This window comes from Branchiostoma belcheri, unplaced genomic scaffold (assembly GCF_001625305.1).
Source record: "Branchiostoma belcheri isolate BF01 breed outbred unplaced genomic scaffold, Haploidv18h27 scaffold80, whole genome shotgun sequence".
Lineage (NCBI taxonomy): Eukaryota > Metazoa > Chordata > Leptocardii > Amphioxiformes > Branchiostomatidae > Branchiostoma > Branchiostoma belcheri.
Window position 1 is genome coordinate 1,504,166 of NW_017804465.1, and position 12,131 is coordinate 1,516,296.

Genomic DNA, 12,131 nt, shown 5'->3' on the forward strand with positions numbered 1-12,131 from the left:
TAAACTCATACCCGAGATTGGTAAAAGCATGATTATGACATTATTCTTGACTTCTTGAAAATTGCATTGAAAGATCAATGGAAAAATGAACTTTCATATTCATAACTGATATTGGACTGCATAATCGTCTCACCATTGCAAAACTGGTACAAAATCTAACAATTATACAAGACTTGGTCATGATGGTGTTGTCACTAAAACAACTCATTACATTGTCGCACATCATTGATCAGATATTGCACATTTTGCCAGCAGTTTGAGTGGATTTAAAACAATTCAAAATGCAGTAATTAATGTCTTAGTACTTATTCTTGATTATATTTTTTCTGCTTATATTGGCCCCATAAAATCTGAATAAAATTTGTGTCATATACATGTAGGACAATACAGTGTGGCTTAAAAACAGTCATGTATAAGCAACAGAAAGGAATGCTCATCAGTTCACTACGTAGAAATTACATATTATTGCTTTTTTCTCAAAGTGCTTAGTAAAACCTGATCATGCAACAGACAAGCAAGCACATATACAAGGAAAAATAGAAATATTTATACCATATTTTAAGCAACAGTACACTTCTTGCAATTACTTCTAATTGCTTCTAATTCCTTCTGATTTCAGAACTGGTAGCCAGATTATGCAACAAAGATTTCAGCAAATAAATATACAGCGGGAAAAGGAATCAGTTATAAGCAACAGAGGAATACCTAGTATACTACTAGGACGTGCATCCAATTGTTTCTCTCTGATTTCAGAATCAGTAGCCAGATTTTGCAACGAAGTAAGCAACATTATATAACTGAATTATAGTTTTTACCCACATGGGCTTAATGCAGCAGTTACATTGTGCAACAGTCTAAAGGTAAAATGTCATTACAGTAGTGCTGATAGTAAAGGAGGCAAAAAAACTAAGTATATAAATCTATTACTATCGTATACAGTAAAGTTTTATTGCAAATATACATTCTAGCAAAAGCTACAGTGAGAAGTATGAAGTATAGAATGATATGAAACTAGAACAACTATCCATCTGGGATTGGTGTGTTACAGTTCCCGTGGTAAATGTTGACTTCGCCTGCACAGTCGTTGTAGAAATCGAACACCTCCTGGTAGCCCTTGTCCCTCCACCAGGTGCAGAGCTGTCTGTTCCAGGTGCAGGGGAGCACGTGGAACAGCTGCGGGTACCTGTAGTTCAGAAGCAAACAAATATACAGAATGTATATCTGTATCAGTAGCTCAGGTATAACCACCTTTTGGCGTATCACACCAGTTTCTGTATCTGTATAGCCGGTATAACCTCCCTTCGGCGTAACACACCAGCTTCTGTATCTGTATAGCCGGTATAACTGCCCTTCAGCATAACACACAAACAAACAAACAAACAAACAAAGCTGCAGTACCTGTAGCTGAGGAGTGTGAAGTAGTCCTGATCTCCCAGGTGCCCCTTGAAGTGAAACTCCTCCGACATGTTTCGGACCACATTTCCATCCAGGAGGGAGTTGTAGAGACCTGCACATAAATAAAAAATAGAAAAAAATTAAATGTATAATTTTGTAAAGTGGTTAACCTTTAGCACACTGAAGTACTACTAGCTGTTCGGCTACCAATTCTCAATTGGGGAGTTGTGGAGACTTGGGATGAAAAAGACGGGAGGATGACATCAGTTTTGAGAAGGGACTGGCTTTACACTATGCGAAATGCTAATAAGTACAGAAAACAGAGAAGAGTGGAGAAAACTGGTTATCAAATTGTCTGTGAAGTTGAAAAATTGTCAAATCATCTGTCACATCATTGAAGTTGAAATCTTCTTCACCTTCTCCTCCTACCTAAACCAATACATGCACATATTTGGTACCAAAATTTTAGCAGCTAATCATTCAATCCAAGCTTGAAGGTTGATAAACCGTCACTAACCTGACTCCCTCATCCGGTCCAAGTCCAGCAGCAGGACTCCACTGTTGAACCCAGGCTGGCCATCGGGTGGGGGGTCCCCGACTTTTGTACCTTTGTGTTGGGTGATATGGTGAAGGTTAGACAACCAGGTAACAATTACTCATCATAGACAATTCATACTCAAGTCACTACTACTGGATAAAAATAAAGCATTTTGAGTGTTATCCATCACTCTTCTTCAGCATCACTAAAATGAAGTAACAGAACTACTCAACACTTACAGTATATATGGGTGACTGGAAAATATGATTGAACATGACAACTTGTAAGTGTCATTGATGTGTAAATCAATTTAAGATACATATAGTCAATTCAGACTCTACTACTGGGTAGTATCTCATTACAGAGGGGACACTTAGAGGGGTCCACCCAAAAATAGGCTAGGGCCGGCAGTTTTTTCTAGGGTTGGTTGGGAAACTGGAAACACAACATTTTTTCCTAGGCCCAAGGACAAGGGTGTTATTTATTGATGTGTAAATCAAGTTCAGATAATCATAGTCAATTCAAATTCTACTACATGTACTAGATAAATTACAGAGATCCAACCTTTGTGTTCGTTCCTGTACTGCCAGAAGGTGTGCCTGTACACCGGCTGCTGCTCCTGTGCTATCCCGATCACGTTCCCCGACTCGAAACGGTCGAACATCTCGAAAAGCTCCCTGACGTCTGACCGGAACTTCAGATCGCAGTCCAGCTGAACGATACGTTTTGTCTCCGCGGGGAAAACCTGTTTATTGTTTGTTTATTAAATAATTGTTTATTGCAAATTCTTGCCCGAGGGCTAATTGCAGGAACAGAAGAAACATGGTATAAAAACAGACAATTAGTACATATAGAACTACTGATAACTACTAAGAAACTACTGGATTTGACTTCTTTTTCGAAGACAGAGGATTTGTGGGTTTTCGGATGTTAAGAGGAGAGTAGTTTTCATTTGTATATGGGTGAAAGTTTGGGTAGAACTTGGAGGCTACGTCAAAGAGTTCATTTCGTTCATTGCTATAGAGGGTACAATTTGATATAAAATGCGTTTCGTCTTCCACGTATTCAACGTACATATTGTAAATTGTATGAGAAAGTCCAATCAACAAATCAACAAAACCAGGAAAGCAAACAAACCTGGTGCATCCCGACGGACAGGAAGAATATGGAGTCTCCGTAGTAGGACTTGGCTCCGGCGCTGAACTTTTCCTGCATCGGCTGCACAATGGGGTACAGGGTCTCTGTCAACTCGGCGGGGTCGTGGAAGGACAACTGGAAAGGAAGAAAGGCCAGTTATTTAATTTTATTTCCTTTATTGGGAATGCAACAGTGCATGACAAGTGGTAGCCAGACAGCAGCAAGGCTAGTAGCGGCTACCACTGATACATGTACATAATACAAACCATAACAACATACTAGAGTCATACGACAAAACATCAATATTATACAAAAGCAGTGCATCATAATAAAGAAATGGCAATACATCATTAATTAGTATCATTGTTGCAGACTTTTGCTCAAGCAACTTGTATCATCATTGTATGCCACAAGCCATTGCTGTAACACATTATTGTATTTGTTGGAAAGAAAATGCGAGAAATTATTCTAAAATAAATGTAGCCTAAGGCATTATTTCATCCACAAAGCTCATCTCCTCCATGTACCACCTGTTCAGACTGAATTATGATAACTGCTTGGAAGTATTTGCCAAAAGTGAAGCATGTGATGCAATATCTCCAAAGATTGCTCTTTCAGCACTAAGGACAGGCACATACTGCTGCTAAGGAGCATTCAGTACCATTTCCTGGACCCTATAAAGTATCTCAGAGTTTAGAATTTAGATTTAGATCAGCACAGATTTAGAATCTTTATCAATTAATATATTAACTAAGATTTTTCCTTTCATTCCAAGTTTACAAACCTTAATTTGAAGATGAAGTTTAATTAGCCTGATTCTCAGGCTACGTACCTGTTACATAACAGATCAACTTGCCATGATTGTAATTTGCCACCTGAAGCCTTCTAATTGGCTAAACAAATTCAGGTTACAGTTGGGTGAGCAGCTTAGAGGGTTGAATTAACTGAAGGTTGCCACGTAGACATGCCTGCCCTGCTTGTCTTTAGGGTCCCCCAAATAAAACATGACGAACACGCATACCAGTCCATGTAACGTTACATGCAGAAGACAAAAGCTAAATGTTTTGTGACAGCTTGGATAAAATCTGTATTTTCTTTGATAATTAATGACAATTAATTTGCAAAGGGCAAGGTGTAAAAACACTGTGGGAGTTAAAATATCATTGTGATGAAATACCGTTGGCCAATCTATTTGGCTAAGAAATCTGACAATGAAAAGTGGACAATGGCAAAATACCTTGAGTGTGATGTTACGAAAATCACCAGATGTCAACTTGAAGTATGTTTAGTAACAAGTATTAATACTAACATATCTTACCTTTAACAATCCCTTCTGTAGCCATGTGCCGACGATCCCCTCCGCTATGGGTCTACTGTCCGGATCTGAGACAAGATGTAGATGTAGGATCTCTCCCCTGTCAGGCCGGATTGTGGACTTCTGCATCATAGAGTTAAAACACAACTTAAACTTGTCTATCAGTCCTCTATTGTTCCCAGCTTTCGTGAACATCTGCAATACGTGATATTCAACTTCCTGGGAGTCGTCTTTCTCTGAATCCTGGTCCTCTTCAACTTCTTCTTGTTGTCCCTTGGCATCTTGTACAAGATTTAGTCCTTCTTTGGCGTCGGCTTTTGCAGCATGAGTTTTAGTTTTACTAGGATCCGCTGGAGAGTCCTGGTGGCCCATATGGGCTGCCGATATTTCTTTCTCCTTGGCTAGAACGTCTGAAAACGTTTCTCTGCCCGCTAGTTGGTAAAATCCGAGGACTAAAGCAACAACAAGGACGGCAGCCCAGAACTTGAGAGATGTCAGCATCTTGAGACCCATCTGGAGGGTGTGGAAATGTCTGAAAGATGACGAAGCTACATTGGATCTTTTATTACCCGCACCGCCTCTCGCCATGTTAGTTCCGGGTGTGATGAGGCTGTGCACATCCGACCTTCGAAAAGTAGTCCAGCATATTTTCAATACGTTTCAAACTATATAAAATCCTATATCACTCAGATTTAATTATAATTCTAATATATATATGATAATAAACATAATTGGATCTAGAAATATAGGTTTAGGTTATTTTGTTGGGAATGTCAGGATATGACCTCCGACCTGTGTATTACTGCGCAACCCCTTCAGTGATACGCCTAAACAAAGGAATGTCCAAGTAGATGTTTGGTTGGGACGTTTTCTTGCTGGTATAGTGTCTTGACAAAGAAAGGCGAAATAAACCTACATTATGCTAGTGTAAAGCGCAAAAATATGTCACTTTCATTTCACCAGTATAATTTACTATACTGGGATATTTATCATAAATATTTATTGTATTTCATATGTTAAATATTTATGATAATTTCTAAAAATCATAATTTACAGTTACCACAATGAACAAAATATCATTTGAAGCCCTCCTTGTAGGCATTTATTCACTGTAATTCTCACTCATAACTGAGTAAATGAGATACAAATCAAATGTCAGTATTTTCTGTGTTGTAGGATTCCCGCAGGTAATTCAGAGAACAGATAAATTAGTGTTATTACTGAGTGAATATCTTGGTAAACAGTCAAATTACCTATCATATCCAGGGCACATTTAATACACAAGCTTACAGTGTGGACATACCTGTTTACTTCAAAATACATGTTCACAGAACAGTATTTTCAGTCCTTCCCTCTCTTCCTCACATCAAATGCTTTTCTTTCACCTTTCTTACTGAACTAATAACCCTAAAATGCATTTGTTCTATGGCAGCTCCTATATACAAACAATAGTGAAATCAGCATGCCCAATCTCAGCACCCATTTGTTGTTAGTTACAATTTTTGAAATCTCATTATTAACATCAGAAAATATAACTCTAAAGCCCACTACAAAGCAATTATAGCTTCCACTCCCATGGTGTTTTGAATTTTGAACTAACTAGTTGACTCGTTACGGACATATAGATGGCAACAATTCTTTAGAAGCGTCTGTGAAGGTTAGACAGACATAATAAGATATGCCAAGCAACTGGATAGACTTTGGAAACGGTCAGATGAAAACTTTTGTTTCCACATGGACTTCCAAAAATATCAATCACTAGTCCTTGCTTATAAACCTGCCTTTCTGCACAAGTTCTCCAGTGTCAATTTACGAACGGTAGTGGATGCTACCTAAAATATCTGACTGTTTCCAAAATCATATCCAGTTGCTTGTGTAACTGTTTTTTGGGCAGATTCCAAGGAAGCTTTATCTTAGCTGCTAACAATACATTCAATATCTGCAATAATCAACATACAGGTTTCACTCACTGCAATTAAGTTGTCATTATCTCAAAAACCCAGTGATATATTTAAGATTTGAAAGGACAGTATTTATCTACATTGTACATCCATTCTCAGTAGGCACTAAAACATACCAGTGGAAGATCTCATTTTTGCTCAACTCCCCTGACCATTAGGCAAGACTTAGTAACACACAATGGAAAACTTTTTTTCTTTAAAAAAGCGTCCTGTCCACCCCTGCATGCTCCTGAGCCAATGGTATGGTCCCTGTCATGTCACTGAAAAATATCTCAAGTTCTCCAAATGTCCTAGATCCTGACTCTTTCCTCAGTCTAATAATTTGAACTTGTGACAAGCTTTCTTTCTTCACGATAATGGGTTATTATACTGTAGATCGATGCTCTCAGTCAGTCCCCCTTTGATGTGATTGGTTGATTCCTCCTCTGTTGTCTTGGTAACTGCCTCCTTGCTACATGCCTGGTGCCAGCCAATTCAGGAACTTCATGCACAACTCGTAACCAAGGAAACAAGCCTGGAAAAAGGAAATTGTAAAAAGAAAATCACCGATCCTATCATACATAACGTATCTTCTTCTTCTTCACTCATCCTCATCTGAGGTGTAGCTTGTGAAGTTTTGTCTCCAATACAGTCTGTCAGTCATTGCGGACAGAAGTCCCGATCCTTGCAGACCAGTTTCAGACTCAATGAGACCCTTAAGTGTTGTGACTTCAAGACTTTTCTGGACAATTCATGACAAAAGCTATGAAGTACATGATTTGACCATCACAAATCTGGGGTCCAAATGCTATCAAATTAAACTTATACTTACACTTGGTGGCATATAAATTTAGGGAATCCAGCAACCTGTATCTTATTACATTTTGTCTGACCCTGACCTTATGCTCTCAATGAAAAGCAACTTGAGTACTTCATGAATAAAGAAAAGAAAAAAAAAAACTGTACTCACAGCATTAGCAGGGAAGGCCCTGACCATGATAGGAGCCACCCCCTTGAACAGAGCCTGTGGTCCTTCTTCCCTGAGTAGGTGTTTCAACACGTCACCAACGCCCTTGTACTTCCCAGCAGGGGCTAGGATAAAGATACAGCAACAACAATCTTATAAAACGAACATTCTTATATCAAATGTGTCAAGGAAGATACACATCTAAGTAAAGTGTTTTAAGTATTGAATCAAAGAAGAAGTGACATAAAAATTTACGTTACTCATCCAGGTAACATATTAAGCAAATTCATAATCTATCCTTAACTTTGCTTGGGGAACTGTTTTCTTGTGTAGCTAGTATAATTGAATCTTTTATTTAAAAAATCATGCATGTAAAGTATCAAAGTAAAGTAAAACATGTAGCCACTTTATATTTATGTATAATAATGTATAACCATACCTGTTTGGAAGCGTGACTTGAGTGTATCTGGTGCGATGGCCACCATCCAGTTAAAAACTCCTGCCATGCCTAGGGAGAGAAGAACAAAAGGTTATGATATGAAAAAACAGACCTTAAATTTTTCATCCTCATATTTCTAATTTCTTCACAATACAACCAAAAGCAAGACATGCATCCAAAGTTACAAACTAAGGAATTTTCTTCATGATGAGTGACTTTTCTGACACACAGAGTAAGTTCTCTGTTCAATATGTTTGTAAAAGGACAAACTTGACTTAGCTTACCTCCTGCAAACAGTGTCCTCCCTGCACTGATATCTTTCCGGCTGTATGAAGGAGAGGGAAGTAACAATATGAGTACAACAAAACCTGATGGTGCAATTTGAAACTTTCTGTACGCAAGGTTGTTCTATGTAGAAATATTTCTCTATGAATCTGAAAAACTACTCAAAAGAAACACTCCAGTTCTACAGAAGACCTGCCCCCAGATGTGAACCTCCAATATCTTTTTAACACAGTCAACTTTGTTCTCCAAAGATATTTATCAACAAATGACAAAGTGTACTCACGTCTTCCCCTCTGGTGTCAGTTTGCGCTGAAGAATCTCGTAGCTCATGAAGTACATTCCGCTGGCAGGCACATCTGGAAAATGGCACAAGACATGAATATCATTTTAAGCAAATACATGTATAGCAATCTTTTTGCTCACTATGGCCATGTTACAGAAAAATTATTAGGCAACAGATACACAAGTCATACCTGTATATTACTTTATTAGTATACATAGCGGTAAGAACCACCTGGCCAATGTGGCAACTTTTTGGTGGTGACCATTTACTGGCATTAGATAATTTTCCCCATTAACACAAGTGTTAGACCCCGTAGTGACCACCTGTCCACACAGACAAAATTCTATCTGTCCCCTGAGTGGTTTTCTTGGGCAGTTTGGGTTGGGCTGTAGATCTGTGACACACAGTGGATGGATGAAACCAAGTATATTCACCCCTCATGAGTGTAAGAGCCGTCCCTCTGTAGACACTCCTGATCCCCCCTTCCCTGTACAGCTGCTTGGCACAGTCCACCGGACCTGCATACTTCTTGGACCCAGCATCGGCCTGGATCTAAAACAGATACATGTATACAACAAACATCATGACAAGCTTCACTTCACATGACAAGCCTCACTGTGTCAGTCTACTGAGGAAGACCACAGAGACTGGTCAAAAGCTCTAGGTGAGAGAACTTCTTTGTGTTGAACCAAAAGTTTTAACTTTAAACAACAAACATCATTGTTAATTTTCCCATGAGGTAAAATTACAGTTGATGTAGCACTTAAAATAAATGTGATAGAGGGCTAGAAATACATGTTCCACCTATAGCAGTGCAGGTATGTATACATGTTGTATGCAGAAAAAAGTATTTCCAGCCCTGACTAAAGAACTAGGAGTCTTCTTACTCTCCAAGCAGAGGTTTGTGTGCGAAGAATGTTACCTTTCTATGATACGCCCCATTTTCCGTCGCTACAACCCACCAATCGCTACCAGCACCACAGTATTAGGGAGTAGCAACAGCAAACTGGGCATATTATAGAAAGGTCACAATCTTCCCCACACACCTCTGCTTGGAGAGTAGAGTTTCCAATATACAACACACTCTGCCATTAAGATCTGGTTAAAACCACTGCAAAAGTTTGACAGTAGCCATACGAGCCTCACCTGCAGTAGGCACTTGATGCGCTCGCCAGGTGCCATGATGACAGTCGTGAAGACACCTGCCAACATACCTGCATTCCACAGCTGGATGTACCTGTGACAAAGAGAACAGTTATAGGCTGAGATAGTACATGTGTTTGTACATATTGTGGGTTATCAGATATACTCCTACCAGACACTATACCTGTACTACAAAAGAAAAGGGTAAAACATTGATATAGCTTTAGCAGCTGACACACTTTAAAGTAAAGAAAGACTGGGGCATGCATGTTAAAATATTTCAATATGCTGCCTATTCTTAGTATATATTACACATGAATAAAGTGAATCATACATTCCAAACTGAGTGATCAAGATGTACAGTAGACATCGAGGTACGTGTCTTACCATAAAAATGTCACTGATTGAGGAATATTCTACTGACTGTGATACACATGTGTTGCATGAATCTCTTCAATGAGTCTATCTTTGAATGGATGCCATAGGAGAAAAGCTCAGTGATGACGGGAATGTAACAGTGAACTTACGACAGCTCAGCGTTGGTTTTCTCTCCTGCCTGCAGCTTTTTGCCCAGCCCAAAACCGAAGAAACAGACAGCAAACATGGGAGACACTCCCACTATGGGTGCTGCCATGCCCTTGTACAGGCCTCGGAAACCCTGGGAGGGATGCACACAAAAAGGTATCTTAATTTGTTCAAGAGATCATACATGTATGTTGAGAACTGTACAGTAGAGATATTTACTACATTTCTAGTACTATTTACATAATCAATATACCTGAAGCAGTTTTCTTGTGTGCAGAAATTGAAAATACAGTTAAACCTGTACAGGGGACTACCTCCACCTGGCCAATGTGAACACTTTTTGGTGGTCCCTTTGGTGGTCCCTTTCACACTTTTTCTCATTGACACAAACATGATTGAGAATTTGTCTGTAGTGACCACCTGTTAATATCATTTTCTCAGTCACCTGAGTGGTCTTCTTGGCAGGTTTGACTACAAAACAAGGTGCAGATGAGACACAGCTGCCATTGTCTTGCATTTGTTGTGCAGATAAATAAACAGATAGCTGAGACCACTGACCTCCTTCATGACTGTCTGCCTGGCACAGTCCCATGCTCCTGCAAACTTGGGGGCCTGTCCTGGAGGGGGGGTGGGCTGGGTCTGAAGTCGCACCTGAAAAAACAACAGAAAGCCTCATTAGTTCATAGCACAAGTCTTCAGCACAAACCTCTAGGCGTCATTTATGTTTCTGTGTATCAATAAGCCCGTGTAAACAAACTTGGGGGCTGTTCTAGAAGCAGGGGGTGGGCTGGGTCTGAAGTTGTACCTGAGAAAACAACACAAGTCTTCATTCATTTTTCATAGCACAAGTTTACAGGACAATCCACTTACTAGTATCATATGGAATGTGTCTGTGTCTTTTTTTCTGTATCTATACAACTGGTAAAACCAAAATGTCTTGGAAAGTTGGAGATGGGAGGTGCTGGGTTTGGAGACTGACATGCAAACATAACACAAGTCAGAAAACTTTGAATTTTACACACGACATCTACTTGGAGATTGCACCTGCAGTCCATGCAAAGTAGTTCAACGACCTAGCAGTCATATCAGACTGGGGTCACCTCTGGATGTACATCATGTAAATGCATTGATGAATAATAATGCTGCTGTAGTCTGTTAATTAAGCATGGCACCACAGGGTGTCCTTTAATGAATGGACATAGCAATACAGTAAGTTGTTTCTTGGACCAATCAGATGCAAATGTGGGGATAGGAAAAACTTCCCTGTTACAATGTACAATGAGTTTCTACACACATATAGTGGGGTCTCTGCATGCTTTTTTTCAACAATTCATTACCAATAATTTTATATTCCGGTAATTCGTATTCAAATGGCTCTTATTAACTTAATATTCATAATCAGAAGGCACATGTATTATATAAGCAAAACCCCACAATGGCATACAAATAAATAACGTTAACACGTCCTTGGTCCCACCTGTCGTATTGATGCCTGGCAAACGTACACGGATGTTTACGCACTTAGACGTATAAATTTTAACAAGTCAGGGCTTATACCACTACCACACCTTACTCAAAACTACCTGTACACACCTTTAAAGGATTGTACATACCATTACTACTTGTATATAATTTTGCAACCACTGATGTTCCTACCTTGATGGTATCCAGTGGATGCCCCGTTACCACCGTACACACTCCTCCAAAACCACCGGCTATAAAGTCTTTAGCTGGGCTTACATCAGACATATTGTAGAGTTCTCTGGATCTATCCTTAAGTTACAAAATTTTATCTAAACGCCGGATGCCGGTATTCAAGGTGTGTAGACTGTTCACGTGAAGCACACGTGAAGAAAAAATGAATGGTAAGATCCTTGAGACGTTGTAGGACGCATAAGAAGTTGGAGAAGTATTGTAGAATCTCCCGGCCCTGTTGATTCAAAGTATCGATCGATCGATCCCAAGCCGATAAGCTACCCTGGCAAAACTCCAGTACAACGCAGCGTAGTTGTCTACAGTAGAATTACACGGACACCGGCCGGTTTTTCCGATCCAAAGAGGGGAGGGGTACCGGTAACAAAAGAGCAGACAGTAGGGGCAGAGGTTAGGGGTTACATGTGACGATTATTATTCAAATTTAGCGCATCCCTGATGTAAATTTTCC

General features: G+C 39.5%; 2 protein-coding genes across 2 annotated transcripts; both read right to left on the bottom strand.

Annotated features, from left to right (window-relative positions):
* Positions 1 to 1,020: 1,020 nt before the first annotated feature.
* LOC109486527 (xyloside xylosyltransferase 1-like) lies at positions 1,021 to 4,983 on the bottom strand. The gene is made up of 6 exons (XM_019790365.1): positions 4,370 to 4,983; positions 3,071 to 3,225; positions 2,498 to 2,678; positions 1,913 to 2,002; positions 1,399 to 1,507; positions 1,021 to 1,183 (listed from the first exon to the last, which is right to left on the bottom strand). Exons 1-6 carry the CDS (start codon positions 4,971 to 4,973, stop codon positions 1,021 to 1,023), a joined length of 1,302 nt encoding a protein of 433 aa, XP_019645924.1. The 5' UTR covers positions 4,974 to 4,983.
* A 775-nt stretch (positions 4,984 to 5,758) lies between these two features.
* Positions 5,759 to 12,067, bottom strand: LOC109486524 (mitochondrial carnitine/acylcarnitine carrier protein-like). Its single transcript, XM_019790360.1, has 10 exons — positions 11,624 to 12,067; positions 10,526 to 10,618; positions 9,970 to 10,100; positions 9,446 to 9,536; positions 8,734 to 8,851; positions 8,300 to 8,372; positions 8,016 to 8,056; positions 7,732 to 7,800; positions 7,296 to 7,417; positions 5,759 to 6,860 (listed from the first exon to the last, which is right to left on the bottom strand). The coding sequence occupies exons 1-10, from the start codon at positions 11,714 to 11,716 to the stop codon at positions 6,798 to 6,800; spliced, it is 894 nt and encodes a 297-aa protein (XP_019645919.1). The 5' UTR covers positions 11,717 to 12,067; the 3' UTR covers positions 5,759 to 6,797.
* Between the last annotated feature and the right edge of the window lie 64 nt (positions 12,068 to 12,131).